Source organism: Phodopus roborovskii, unplaced genomic scaffold, assembly GCF_943737965.1.
Source record: "Phodopus roborovskii unplaced genomic scaffold, PHOROB, whole genome shotgun sequence".
Classification (NCBI taxonomy): Eukaryota; Metazoa; Chordata; class Mammalia; order Rodentia; family Cricetidae; genus Phodopus; species Phodopus roborovskii.
The window spans coordinates 12,445,616-12,460,756 of NW_026126480.1; the positions used below are offsets into that span (position 1 = coordinate 12,445,616).

Genomic DNA, 15,141 nt, shown 5'->3' on the forward strand with positions numbered 1-15,141 from the left:
GCTGTTGACCTGGCATGCATGTATGCACACATAACACAAATATTCTAACATCAGCACGCAGTGCCAGCTCTGGGTTATCTGTCAGCTCAGGGCATAGAACAGAGACCCTGGCATAGCCTCTCCTTTTAAGTCTTCAGAGATGGCCAACTTCCATCTGCCATGTTACTGGGTAGGAAAAACAAGGTCTAAAAATGAGTAGTCCCAAATTGTTGAGCTCACATGCTGTCACCAATTCCATCCAACTTCATAATGCACTCTATCAGTAAATGGAGGGCCACAAAAATGTCCTGAGGAAATAGATCCTCCTGGAGAAACAAAACAACCAGAGCCAGTTTGGGAGCCAGTCATGTCTTTATTAGAGTCTACAGCTGAGCCAATGGAGCCCTCCCTCATCTATGGGGAACATTAGTGGGCACTCTAGCTTTTCTGTTGGCAACTGAGACGGCAGTGGAAAGGTCTGGAACAGGATCTAATGGAGAGATTGCTTGCCACCTACAGGCAGGCACATGAGGGGTTCCCCAGGCTGTTGCCAAGGTGGGTTAGGCCCCAGAGTGAAATAATGCCACCTCCCACAGAGTGAAGGAAGAGAAAAAGCCTCAGAGAGCTGAGCTCCTGGGATCAGAAAGGCATTTCCTAATGGAAGCGAGTTTCTAAGGCTGGAGGTCCCAAGGAGCTCACCTATCCCACAGCCAGGAAACCCAGGGGTTAGTTAGCTCAACTATCACAGAGAAGCTAGTAGTGGGAAGAAGGTGCCAAACTTAATGTGTGGAGTAATGATTTGTGCCAGTACTGACAAAACAGGCAAGATACTCATTATAGTTGAAATCCATAAAAAGTTCCTATCATCTTTATCCAGCAAGCTCCTTAGCCTGGAGGACGCAATAGTCCAAACCCTGCCTCAACCCCAAGCCAACTCTATTCTTTGATTCTTTGGACATGGAAGGATGTCCTCTGCTCATTCTTGCTGCCAACAGCACCCAGACCTCCTGCCTTGCTCCTTGCCCCTATGTGTCCTCAGATTGATAACTAGCTTTGTTGCTTACTTGTGATTGCGATCCCTCAGATACTTGGAACCAAATGTATGTGATTTATGGGGGTGTCTGGCAACAGGGGGCATCAGTCTGCCTAAGATGTTAGTTTCCTCTGAGAGGAAGGAGGCTAAGTGGTAGGAGGGATAGGCTAGGTGTAGAGAGCTTAATGGAGAGGAGAATGTCAAAATGAGGCAGGGTTTAAATGGTAGATAGCAGGAAGAAAAGGGTCTTGCTTTCTACATGCACATCCAGAGGTCAGAGCCCCAGGGCTTAGAACCAGCAAGGTGACCACATGAGTGAGCCTAGGGCAGCTCCTGTGGCAGCCCCAGCAAGCATGCCCATGGCCAATGGGGCTCCCGAGCTGTAGCAGGGATCTTCTCTCACTATCACATGAGTCACACCAGGGCCTGTAAGAACCACCAAAAGGTCAGAGTCAACCTGTGATCCTAATCCAATCCCATGTTAAGGTATAACCTTTCTTCTCCCCAGAGAAACTGAGACTTTGAGACCTGCCACTTCAACTTACTCACTGCTACTCAGTGAATATGGTTTGCTGGGACTATGCTACAGGAAACCTCAGGATCCCTGGGCCCCTGGGGATAGACACTAGTAACCAAGATCTTGAGACTAGGAAGGAGGTTGTTGCCATTCCTGAAATAGCCACCTGGGGTCGCCAGCAGCACAGGAATGTCATTGCTGGGCTGTCTGGCTGAGTGGGCCGGGCACAGGGCGGCTGGGAGATCAGAGCAGCAGGGATGGCTGTTTTGAATCTTGGGATCCAGAGGGTTCTACTGGTGGGATTTGAAAAATACATGTTCCCTAAAAGGTCAAAGCTTAGTCTTCACTAATAGGCCATGGACAAGGTCTGATACAGGATTGTGATGGGCAAAGGGGTAGGCCAGGGGTGCTTACCTGCATAAGGCGGCCCATAGTAGCTGCGGACATATGTGGCCTCGTGCGCGTTGGGGGGCACCACTTCATAGTAGTCCTGGTATGGGCTGTAGACGCGTACCTGGGAAGTCCAGTCAGGTCAAATGCCTAGGAACTTCCAGGTCTGGGTTTGGTCCTGACCCCATCATTCTCCTGTGGCTGCCTGCCCTCCTTCCCGGGTACCAGAAAGTTGACAGAAAAGGCACTGTCTCCCCATCGAGACCATAACCCTTCTTCTAAAACTTCAGCTTTTACATCTAGCTCCCAGTGATACCTTTTCACCTACCTTGGCCTCCTACATTGCTCAGATTTTCCATGGCTCCCAAATTCCCTTTATAGGCCTAACAACTATAGTTCTCTCACTATAAAACTAGCTGATTGCTCTTCTAGCCACAGGAAGAGAACTATTTTCAAGTCCTAGCCATGAATTAGAGGAGGACTGGGGCAAAAGAAAGGAAGAGTTGGGAAGAGCATTGAAATAACGATTATGAAGCATCTACTACAGAGTGGGTCCTCTTTACTACCTATGACCCTTAAAGACAGGCATCACCACAGCACCAAGGACCCAGTGCCGTGGGCTGAGGCACAGAGGAGGTGGGAGTGCTGCCCTCCCCTTCAGGTTTCTACTAGCCTCCCAGAGCCTAGCTCAAAAGTTACCTGCTCCAGAAGTCCTCCTGGTCTCAGAAGCATTTCTTCCTGGGTTCTCTGTGACTTGGATAATCTCCTTGCCCTTTGTCTTAACCTTTCTGCCTGCTCCCCAGATGTGTGCTACTTAAGGACAAGGCCTTCAATTTATATCACCAGCCGGGGATCCTGCATGACAGTAACTGCCGATCCAAACCTGCCACTTTATTCATGGGGTGTAGCAGACCTGGAGGGTCCACACCAGAATGGCCCAATTCTCTTTAGAAGCTCCAGCCTGTGGTGGTGTAGGTGCACACCTTTAATTCTAGCACTCAAGAGGCAGAAACAGATGGATCTTTGTGAGTTTGAGGCCATCCTCCTGGTCTACACATCTAGTTCTAGGATAGCCAAGGCTAAACAAAGAAACCCTGTCTCAAAAAAACCAAAAACGCTGAGATAGCTCAGCGGTTAAGAGCACTGACCGCTCTTCCAGTGGTCCTGAGTTCAGTTCCCAGCAATCACATGGAGGCTCACAACCATGTGTGAGATCTGTAATGAGATCTGGTACTCTCTTCTGGCATGCAGGCATACATGCAGACAGAACACTGTATATATAATAAATAATCTTTTTTTAAAGGGTTTTATGTGTCTAACTTTACTAACACAAATAGATTGTGCTAGCTCTCCATCTCACAGCCTTGTTTTGTCTGTAAATGCCAGCACCATGCACTTGAACCAAGAAATCATACAGGCATCTTAAGGGGTTTCTCCTCCTTTCTACCATTTTGTACATGTGGAGGTGTGTGTGCATGCAGAAGTCAGAGGTTGAAGCAAGATGTCTTTCTTAATCACTTTCTACTTTATTGTTGAGATAGTTTCTCACTGAACTTGGAACTTGCTGGTTGACCCTCACTACCAGGCCAACAAGCCCCCAGCATGCTCCTGTCTCTACCTCCCCAGCACTGAGATTGTATCGAACACCACTGTTTTCACATGGGTTCTGGGGTCTAACTCAAGAGTCCTCATGCTGTCATGGCAAGAACTTTCCATTTTTAGACAGGATTTCATGCAGCCTAGCTTGGACTTGAACTCTGTAGATGAGGGTGACATTGAACCCCTGATCTTCCTGCCTCTACCTCCCAAGTTCTGGGGTTACAGGAATACACCACTAGGCCTAGCTCTAGAACCTTTGCTCTTTGGGGGTAGTGAGTGAGTGATACACAGCCCAGGCTGCCTTTGAACTCACAAACTTCCTGCTTCAGTTCCTGGGTGCTAGGATTATAGGCCCATAACACCAAACCCAGCATTTTCTTATGCGTGTTAGGAAGGCATGTGCCACGAGATACATCTCCATCTCTTGGCATTCTTGTCTTTGTACACTGGCCCTTCACAAGGCCACCAGGTCTTAGGATTTTATCTTCTCAGTATGCTCGTCTGACATATTGGCCGATGCCAAGAGAGTAAGCCCTTGGCCTTATTAACTTGGACACTAGAGTGATCTTGGTAGGGGAGATGTGTTTTTCAAAGGAATGGTTAGGGAGAAGTCAGACTGGAGAAGACTCAAGAATCCTCAAAGGAGGGCAGGGAATCAACATTACTACATGAATCTGCCCTGAAGCTGCAGTGAGCTGGCCTCCTTGAGACTCTTGAGTGGGTGGAAAATACAACCTCATGTCTCTCCAGGGCTCCTGTCCCTCCAGCTCTGGGATGCCCAGAAGAAAACTCAGAGTACCTGGCAACCTGCTGGTCACCCCAGAGACCTACTGAAGAACAGAAGCCCTAGGGCTTCTCCTAGGGCCCAGCCCCTCCTGTGGGCGGAGACAGTGATGTCCAATCAGTGTGTTACATGTAAATAACATTCTGGTCTCATCTAAAACTGTTGTGTTCATAGGTTTATGGTCTTTCAATTCCAGTTTTAGGCATTGCCACTTGAAGTTGCAGGCCTCTCTGTGATGAACTAAGTAACATCTCAGAGCATGTTTCTCATTAATCCTGGGAGACTTTAGCAAAACTACATCTGCTAACTGACCAAGTACTTCTGGGCTCAGTTGTTCTAAATGCTGCAACCACCAGAAGCCTCACCCCTTAGGAAATGCTGGGGATCAATCCAGCCCCTCATGGTAAGCATGTATTCCACTGAGACACAAAACCAATACCAAGTTAGTTTTGAACATGCAAATTTCCAGACTAGGGGTATATATAGTTGAATGTTGGAAGCAGTGCTTGCCTAGCATGTGTGAAGCTCTGAGCTCAATCCCCAACACCACAGAAACATTTATATGTATGTAAATATACTACGGTTTCTAGGCCCCACCCCACTTAGGAAGTTCCACTGCACAGAGAATACCAACATGTGTTGCTGTCATGTAAGTCCCTAAGCAATTCTAAAACACAGCATCAATGAGCAAGAAAAGAGTTTGTAATTGACCACATGATAAGACCACAAGCTTCCATGTTCACTCACATAGCACTGGGCCAGGTGTTATGCTGAGTCCTAGGAACAACGAAGTAGTTGAGACCCAGAACCTATGTGCTGGCTGACTGTACTTGGAATCACCTGGGACACATACCTCTGTCCTGATTTCTAGAGATCCCCTCCTGAATGGGGCAGTACCACCCTATGGTATGGGTTGGAATTCCAGACTAAATAAAAAGGGTAAATGAAAAAGCCAGCCGGACACTGGCATTCCTCTTTGGCTAAATGTGAGCAAGCAGCCTCATATTCTCACTGTTATACTCCCACAAACATACACACATGGGAGTGTACCCTCAAAGTATAAACCAACATAAATCTCTCATTCCTTAAGTTGCTTCTTGTGAGATATTTGTTCATCATGATAAGAAAAGTAACTACTACATCCTGATTCCAAGAAACACCCAGGGCAAGGGCAGATCCAAACTAAGTCCCTTCCTGTCTTTTCTTTCTCATTCAGTGACCTATTTGTACCAGTTCCTTATGAAGGGAGTACAAACAGACTGTTCCCATCACTGAGCACTGACTAAGCATATGCTGATACCTAGCCCCATACTGGGCAGAGCCAATGAGTCCTGGTCCTTGCCTTGGAGGAAGTTCCTGTTTCAGCGGGTCAAAGACAGGAATAAAGTGACTCAGGCCAGGCAGAAGGAAGCCAGTGCTAAAAACCAGTGACAGTGGTCTATGTCTTAAGTGGCAGTGCCTGCAGCTCTGGGAAGTTCTCACTGAGGAGGTGGCAGCCTTTGAGATAGTTCTTTAAAGATGAGCATCCACTGGCCAGGTGAACAAAGCTAAAGGTTTGGGAAGCAGAGGACAGCATGGGTATCAGCAGGAGGAGGTGAGAACTGTAGCAGCAGCAGCAGCAGCAGAGAGCAGAGCAAGCACAGGAGTGAGGAGCAAGCAAGTCTAGGAGGATACTGTGGGCCTTGAAAGCCAGCTGTGGGCCTTGAAAGCCAGCTGTGGTCCAGTGAGGAAGGGGAAGTGAGCCTTTGACATCTATGAACAGGGAAATGATGGGACAGGTAGCTTTGGAGGCTTATCCTGATGGCCAGAAAGGAGGCAGGAAGGGCTGAGCTTGCACTTACCCAGATCCGCCTCTCAACCTTACAGGGTTTCCAGGAGAGGGTCGTACACCTGACCTTAGGGCAAACCCGACGGCTCCTGGGTGGGACGGTGGCTCCAGCTGGGGCCTGCTCCAGCCACAGAAACCCAAGAAGGGAGAGGGAGGGAGATGTCAGATGCCCTTAACAACTAAAGGGACTAGGAGATGTTACTAGGCCCCTACCAGAGTCCTGTGCCAGCTGTTCATATGCTGGGGGATGGTCAGAGGTGGGGAAAGGGGTGTCAATAATCACTCAGGAAGGAGAAATGGCCTCCTTCTGGCTCCCCCACCTTGGTTTCATGCACGGAGGGATGCACTCTCTAGCCTCCTCTGTGACTATATGCCCATGAGCCTTCTCCCAGAGTGGGAGGCACATAGAGGTACAAAGCACAGGTCACTCCTGCATAGGCTCAGGGACAGAGAAGTCCACAGACACAAATATGAACATACATACAGACAGACAGAAAGACACAAATACAAAAACAAACACAAGCACCAGCCCCAGTAAGCCAGAGCCTGGAGGCCTGTGTATCTGGGAGCAAAAAGATGGAACATGGGCATGGAGGGCCAGGCAAAGGTCAGGGGTCAGCACAGCAGGCAGATGGACAGGTAGAGAGGGAGCATGGAGGTCCAGGCAGAGGTGAGGGGTCAGTAGGGCAGGCAGAGGGGAATCAAGACAGCTTCATAGAGTCATAGAGTGCAGAACGGTCAGCCCTCACCTCCTTCCTCCTGCTGTCTTCAGTACCACTTACTTGGGCAGGCTTGGCGGCTTTGGAGCTCAGAGGATGGTTAGCCAACCTGGCTCCTCCCCCTGATGATTCTTGATTCTCCTTATTTCTAGTTTCCCACAACCACCTCCCACCTGAAAACCCAAGGTGGCCCCCAATGTCTGACTGCAGCACTCTGTGTTAATGTCCCCAACCGCTCTGATAGCCTCGGAAAAAAAGCTATTCCCCAACTAGACTTTGAGATCCTTCATGACCTGAACCTGATGACCTCAGAGGTCATCTCTCCAATGTCACTCCCAACCAGGCTATTCTCCAGCCCTTGGATGCACACATTTGCAAACATGCACACATACACATCCATCTTCCCTGCCTCTGCTCACATAGCTACCAATGCCAGCTTCCTCACTAAGTCCACTAACCAAGTCTCCAGTGAAGGCTCCTCCAGTGACTTAAGATTGTGAGACTCTGAACAAGCCATCTCCTCTTTCTAAACCTCAGCTTCCCCATTTGTAAAGTGGGACTAATAAACCAACTGCCACCAAGCCCAGCCCTTGCTGGAGGATGAATGGCATAACCATGCCAGGGGCTTAGCATAGTGTCTGGCCCTCAGCAGGTGGGTATACTCAAGAGGGTTTCTAACTGTCTTGTCTTCTCTGTTATTTCCCAGTAGACACTTTGCAGGTGAGAGAAGTCTCAACTGTGCCACAGGCAGAAGCAGCAAGCATAGATTCTGGAGTCTGGCCTCAGGCCATGCTTCAAACCCTCTCCTTAGTGACCAATGGTCAGTCACTAAGCACTCTTCCCTGCATCTCCTAAATGCCTGTGCTGCTCAGCCTGTCAGCCAGTAAGGCTTAATCCAGACTGCAGCCTGTTGCTGGGAGACGGCCCCTGGGTATTCACTCTCACCCTCTGCTGCTCACTCCTTTCCTACCAGCTGGGCTTTTTGTGCCTGTTTTTAGACAGGGTCTGGCTCTCTGGCTCAGACTGACCCCAAGACTGGAGTTGTCCTGTCTCTGCCTCCCATGCTGGGATGACAAGTGCACACTGCCTCACCAGCTTCAGGATGGCTTTTTGAAAAACCAAGGCTGGGACTGCAGAGAAGGCTCAGTTAGTGCTTGCCTTGCAAGCACAAGAACCTGACTTCCACCCCCAGCATACCTGTGAAAAGCAGGCATGGTGGCATGTACCTAATCCCAGCAAACACAGGAGGACCCCTGGGGCTTGTTGGCCAGCCAGCCTAAACTGGTGAGCCCCAGGTCCCAGTGAGTAGCCCTGTCACAAAAAAATAAGGTGATGGCTGAGCCAGGCAAGGGGTGGCACACTCACCCTTAACCCCAGCACTTGGGAAGCAAAGAGAGATTTAGATCTGTGAGTTCAAGGCCAGCCAGGGCTGTTACACCCTGCCTCCAAAAACCAAGCACCAAAAAAAAAGTGTTGGCTGTTGAGGACCACCACCCAAGGTTGACCTCTGACCTCCATACACCTGAACACACACCTACAATACATATAAATAAATTATTTCAAAGATTTTAAGACAGGTTTTATCTGGTCTGCCCATTCTTTCCTTCTGCTTAAAGGCTGTCAATGGCTTGTTGGTGCCCTTAGTAGACACCAGGATTCTCAGAACAAGGCATGGTAGTTTATGCCTGTACTTCCTGCGCTTGGAAAACCGATGCAGGAGGAGCACTGCAAGTCTGAGGCCAGTCTGGGCTGCATGATGAGTTCAAGGCTAGCCTGAGATTCAAAATGATGCTCTAAGTAAAAAGTAAAATAATCAATATGATATTATTAGCACAGGCACGGGCCTGAACCCCAGCTTTCCTTCCCCACCACTTCTCACCCCGTTCAGCCACCTTGACATCTTAACCCCTTCAGGCCTTTGCATATACTGCTCCCTCTTACCTGGAAAGCTGTTCCCTTCACCACAGCCCCCACCTTTCACCCAATTTATGTTTATCCTTCAAGTCTCAGCTTCAAGTGAACTCATACCTGGATTAGACCACCAAAAGGGTCACATGCTGCATGCCTCTGCCAGAGCAGTGGCTGATATCAAAATGGAGTGATTAATTAAGTCATTGTTTTATATCTGGCCCCTTCTAGGCTGAATGCAGGCAGGGAGAGCCTGCATCCTCTGGTCTGATCCCTGGCCCCTGGCATGGTACGGACACACACTAAGAACCCAATACATATCTGTTGTGTGCATTAGTCTTAACCATGTGCCAAGAGAACAATAACCCTGCCTCACAGGACTGTCCTGAGTGACATCATGACTGACACATGCACCCCCCTTTCCTAACTCCCCTGCAACTCTCCAGTGAGTCTTCATGGAGGCTTCTCTCCCTCCCTCCTGGGAGCACCTGCTGACTTCTCCCTTCTCCACAGGGGACTGAGTCTACATTCTAGACTGAACTAATATGCAGAGACCGACTCTGAGTCACCCATGATTCCATGGCATGTGGGGCAAGGGGGAGGGGAAGAAAGTGGGGGGCTCACCGGGGTGGAATTTGCCTCCAACAGTGCTGTCTTCCAAGCTCTGCAAAGCAAACCCATGAGATCATGAGGAAAGATTTGCAGGGTAGGCATGTGGGGCTCCCACCTTGTAGATGCTTGTCCCCAACCCAGCCCTGAGCCCCCACCTCTCCCAGCTCTCAGGCAGACAAAAGCAGCTAGTCACATGGATGGTCCCTGAGGTAAGCTAATAACTCTTTGTTGTTGCTGGTTGGGTTTGGTTTTTGCTTTGTCTGTTTTTTGTTGTTTCTGATTTTATGAGACAGGGTCTCTCTGTGTAGCTCTGGCTGTCCTGGAACTCTCTCAGAGCTCTGCCTGTCTCTGCCTCCTGAGTTCTGGGATTACAGGTGTGTACCATCATTACCCCCCTTTTCCCCTCAGTTATCCCAGTTGAGGTTAGGGGTGTCTCTTAGGGGCCATCTGAGTCTTGATGTCTGTGTGATGCTTGCCACAACCCACCTCCACATTCTGACTTGCACAGCTTCCCAGAGCCATGACCCATGCCTTAGGAATGCCCAGTGGATACAGGACAATTGGGCCTTTGTTGGTTGCCATGGCATCTGGCTGGGGTGGACAAGGCAGCTCTATGCTATCTGCCCAGATCTTGGCTGCCCCCACAGCCACACACCCATCTCTTTCCTTCTTCTCCAGGGCAGAGGCCAAGCTGCTCAGGCTTAGGGTAGGAAGGGGAAGAATGTAAGGAAATAGATGGCACTAAGGACAATGTCCTCAGCTTCCCAGGATGAGCTGCATCTAATACTGGAGTGTCCAGCTTAGTCACTACCAGTTGATTCTAACAGCAGGTCTAAACTGACCCCTCAGCTCAGAGTCTTACCACCAGGGCACCTCTTACAAGGTCTGTTGAGATGTCACGGGGTATGCCTGCTCCTTTCAATTGGCCTGGGTGAGGGAATCACTTTACAGGCTGCCAAATATCTGATTCCTAATGTCCAGGGGCCTAGCACCCAAAGCAAGTGTGCATCCATCCCTGAGTTCTCTGTGTATTCACCAATTAATTACCAGTAGTCCTCTGCTCAGCCTGTATGATAAAACCTTCCTAACTGGTCTTAACCCCCTCTTTGGTTGCATCCAGATACCCCACTCCACACATCCCATGAATCCACTCACATGGCATCATCCCGAGTCTCTGTACACAGGTGCAGGCGGGAACCCTCCCGTAGGTTCACTGTCAGCAGGCCGTCTCGGCTCCTGCCCTCTGGGGGTTGCACATCTGAAAGAAAACACACACATATGAGGATTCCAGAAACATAGGCCCTAGAGGCCCCCACCCTGGGAAACCACACCCAGTGGTAGGGATTGTCTTCTTGGGGTCCAGTTTGCTGGTCATTGCTAACCTCTGATCCCATATACTTTCCTGGGAGTCTGCAGTACCCTCCAAACCCTTCCAACCTTTCCAGATTACTGGCTTCCCAGTGCATCTCTCAGTTACTGTATCACACTATGGCTTCAGTCTTGGTTGAAGCATTAGAGTCACTGTGTGACTCTAGGACAATTACATCACTTCTCTGTGCTTCCTTCATCTTCATCCACTCTCAAGTACCAGCAGGCATTTTATCTGGACTCACCTCTGGGGTACAGCACAGGGTATAGGGTAGGACTCAACCAAGGACCAGTCCTTAACTCATAGCTAACTGACCTACAGTTGGCAAAGGCCCAGAAGTATGTGTGGGAGCCCTCTGAAAGCAACCAAGAGCCTTCCAATTGCAGTTCTCAGACACAGACAGGACAGACCCTGAGCATGGGCAGAGTTCCATCAAAGAAGTACTTCTGCTCACCGTGACACTCTTGGCCGACCTTTATGTCTCGGACATTGAAGTGGATAAGCACACGGTCCTCCTCGTCCTGGGCCGTCTCATCATGGTAGTAACCCAGCGTGCCGTCCAACCACAAAGCAAACCAGTTCCGCTTCCAGCGGCGAAGGATGGAGCCTGTGGGATATTCCGGACCCACCAGGGAAGCTGAACCCTGACCCTGCTAGGGGCAAGAGCCCCATATGAACTCCCCACGTCCCCTCAGCTCTGGCCCCCACACTTTTTTCTTGTCTATCTACTCTCTGAAATGAGGACAAGGCCTCTTTTCTACATCCCTGCCAGCCACTGGTCTGACACATAGCAGAGGCTCAATAGAAGTGTTGGATGTGACTGGCCACTCATACCAACTTGTGGGAGCTTCCAAAGGCAAAGACTTCTCCCTTCCAGAAGCCTCTCCCTATCTTGTCTCCTACCTCTGGTTTGAGTGACAGTCATTTGTCTCTTTCTCTTACACCACATTGGGGATCTGCATTGGGGACATGAGGTCCTAAACCCCAGCCGGACTGGTGTCTGGCAAATGAACTGAGAATGGACAGGAGTGAGGGATTTGGCGGCTCCCAGCCCAAAGGTCTCCAACCCAGTTCTTCTTCAGTTTACAGCACTTTGGATAATGGGGGGTGGGAGGGCTGGTGTCATTGTGACTCTAGACATTTTACAACTGAAATGGTAATAGGATGTGCAAAACATTTAAGGGCTTCTTAGCCAGGTGCAGAGTTCCAGCACTTGAAGGCTGAAGGGAATTCAAGGCTAGTCTGGACTACTGAGAAAGACCCATCTCAGAGTGAAAATAAGTAAAATTAGGCATGATGCCTGTAATCCCAGCACTCAGGTGGTGGAGACAGGAGTTCAAGGTTATATTTGGCCATGTGGTGAGTTTGGGGCCAACTAGAGCTTCATGGAACTTTGTATTCCACAATGCCTCACAACCCCTGCCCCAAAAGAAAGAGGGCTTCTTGGAGCTATGGTTCTGAAAAAGAGATGTATCTCATTTTGCTCTGGGTCTTGGTCTGTGTCCCGCAAGGGTTGTGCGGCTATGGACACACAAGGTATCAAACTTAGTCTGTGTACCTCAAGGGTTACAGTTTGGAGCCAGTATGGAATGGGGAAGGGAGGCGGGAATACTGATAGGTGAAAACAGTTGTGTTGTAAGTTAGTGTGGGAAGTGAGATGGGAACCTCTGACCCAGCTTAGTGTGCCAGGGGCAGAGGGGGCTCCTCAAAGGAGGGGAATCTAGCTGGCCCAGAAGAGCATGAACAAAGAGGGAGAAATACTGGCCATGATGTGTAGAGTGCACTGCTTCCCTCCTCCCTGACCCAGAATCAGGTGCAAGGCAGGCAAGGACTTGACCCAGAATCACTCACTCTGTCTCCACAGCCAGCCGCCCCTCACCAGGGCCATTTCTTCAAAAGGACTTTCCAGGGTGGAGTCGGGTGGGACCTGTCAGAGGAGCCAGGACACACAGACCTCACAATTCAATGCAACTCCTGAGAAGGAAAGCCCCCAGCCCTGTCCTCCCTAGAGAGCCATCCTGGAGCCATGCCAGGCTATGTCAGTAAACAAACATAGGCCAGGCACCCTCTGCCCCATCCCCCAAGGCTCTGCTCCTGCAGAGAATGGGCACACTGTCCCACTGGGGTCAGCAGGCAGCCACCCAATGGGGGTGGGGGGCTGGGATTCAGGCCAGGTTCAGTTCCAGAACCTTGGCAAGTCCCTGCTCCAAGCTCCTCTGGCCTGGATGAGGCAGGTAAAGATGAGAGCAAGGAATTCTTAAAGCTCATAAGATGTTAGAAAATAGGATTTGGAAATGGGACCAGCACAAAATATCAGAGTCAGAGCAATGAATTTCCATGACAGGAAGAGCCTCTCTCAGGTTGGAAACCCACAGGGGCCGTTTTTGAAGGACATAAAATAACAGCTGTGTCACTGAGCACAGCTTGGTGCTTGGTACGCTTTTCTGCCTTCACCTCACTTCAGCTTCCCAGCCATCCTTGCCATCATTCCTATTTTAGAGACAGAGAAACTGGTGCTTGGAGATGTCCAAGCGACATAGACCTCCTTGATTACAAAACAATGGTGCCAGGATCCACACCCAGCCACCTCAGCCTCTCTCCAGTCAGGAGTAGCAGCATAGCCTTTAATCCTAGCACTGGGCAGAGGCAGGCAGAGCTCTGTGAATTGTTGGCTGACCCTGTCTACATAATGAGTTCCAGGCCAGCCAGACTTACACAGTGAGACTTGTCTCAAAAAACCAAAACCAACAAAATTAAAAACAAACAAACAAAAAAATTAAAACAAAAAAAACCACCACGCTATGTGCAGGATCACGCCAGCTTAGAATCATAACTGGGGAGGGGTGGCATGGGGTGAGGCACTGCTAGTCTTTAAAGCCCCCCACCTCAGGTAATTCCAAAAGGCATCGAAGTTTGCCAGCCACTGCAAACCTCCCCAAACAGCCAGGTTAAGCGGGAGACTTTCACTTTACAGGTGGTAGAACTGAGGCGGAAGGGGCAACGACACATCCCTGTATGTGATGGAACTTGGATTAGAGTTCAGGTGCTTCTCTTATTATTAAAGGACCGCTTATTTACAAGCAGGCGCCTCAGCCCTTCCCCCACCTGCTCACACCTGTTGCCGCGCAACTAGGGCTGGCACACCTAGAGTGGAAGCCTTGGCCTCTTGTGTTTCTCCTCTGGCTCATTCCCCTCTCCAAGCTGACATAGATCTTACAGTCAAGTGCACATTCCCTCTCAAGTTCCCCTGGATGCACCCACCTGTCCACACCTGCTGCCACAAATGCCCGCTACTCGATGAAGCTGTTACCCCAGCCAGTCGCACTGCGCTTTGTGTACCCCAGAGAGCTAGAGGGATTGCACTCCCCAGGCTGTGCCTGGGACCTAACTGCCCCCAGGCCCCGCCCTCCAGACCCAACTCACACCCAGGGAGGGGGCGTGGTGTGGAGAAATTCAGTGACCGAGACGTGCTGGGATTTGTAGTCTGCAGTCCTACGCAGAAGCAGCCTGGAGCAGCAAGTCCTCTGCTGATCCCAGAAGGGGTAAGAGGCTGCACATATGCTTTTATTTTCTTTCTCTCTCTTTTTCTTTTCCATTTTGAAACAAAGATCTGTCTATATTTCCATGGCTGCCCTTCAAATGATCGACCTGAGCAGCTGGGACTACAGGTGTGTCCCACCACACCCAACTTATTTTTCTATTAAGACATTGATTTGTCCACTTATTTTTCATAAAATAATTTTGCCCTTTTGGTATTAAGATGTATTCCAGAACGTCCCAAGTACTTAACTACACTCCGTCCTTGACATAAAATACTTTCTTTTCTTAAGTAGACATGTGGATGGCTGGGCAGTGGGAGGTAGAGGCAGAGGGATCTCTGAGTACAAGGCCAGCCTAGCCAAAACAGAGTGAGTTTCAGGACATCCAACATAAACAAACAAACAAAAACATGTGGCAAGGAACTGAGTTCAGATGCCCAGAACCCACATCTTAAAAGCCGGTATGGCAGTCCTGGTGAGAAAGAGAGGTGGATCCCATGGCTTATTTGCCTTCCGGCCTCTCCTGACCATTGAATCCCAAGCCACCTTGTCTCATGGAGCAAGCCTGGCCTGTAATCCTCAAGAGGTAGAGGCAAGTACTGGAGGCTGAGGATCATCAAAGGTCAAAGCCAGGCTAATCTAATAGAGTTCCTGGGCTGCATAACGAGACCTTGTCTTAAAAACAAGAAATTTTAAATAAAAACAGAAAGAATGTAAAGCTTAGGTCTCATTCTGAGAAGAGACTCAGAAAGGGGAGGGAGGAAGGATAAAGGGACATGCCCCAAAGGTCTGGAGCCACGTATAGATGGTAGCTGGACAAACTGCCCTCATGATACCCAAGGACAGGACATTAAGTTTAGCAGA

The 15,141-nt window shown here is 49.6% G+C and overlaps 1 protein-coding gene across 2 annotated transcripts; it reads right to left on the reverse strand.

Annotated features, from left to right (window-relative positions):
* Positions 1 to 332: 332 nt before the first annotated feature.
* Positions 333 to 14,148, reverse strand: Plekhb1 (pleckstrin homology domain containing B1). Of its 2 annotated transcripts, XM_051192359.1 has the most exons (8): positions 14,000 to 14,148; positions 12,590 to 12,665; positions 11,193 to 11,345; positions 10,525 to 10,627; positions 9,382 to 9,421; positions 6,144 to 6,248; positions 1,944 to 2,043; positions 333 to 1,438 (listed from the first exon to the last, which is right to left on the reverse strand). In XM_051192359.1, the coding sequence occupies exons 2-8, from the start codon at positions 12,624 to 12,626 to the stop codon at positions 1,302 to 1,304; spliced, it is 675 nt and encodes a 224-aa protein (XP_051048316.1). In that variant the 5' UTR covers positions 12,627 to 12,665; positions 14,000 to 14,148; the 3' UTR covers positions 333 to 1,301. The 2 variants fall into 2 exon arrangements, with proteins under 2 accessions (XP_051048316.1, XP_051048317.1); XM_051192360.1 differs by lacking the exon at positions 6,144 to 6,248 and having other exon boundaries at positions 14,000 to 14,116.
* Positions 14,149 to 15,141: the final 993 nt, after the last annotated feature.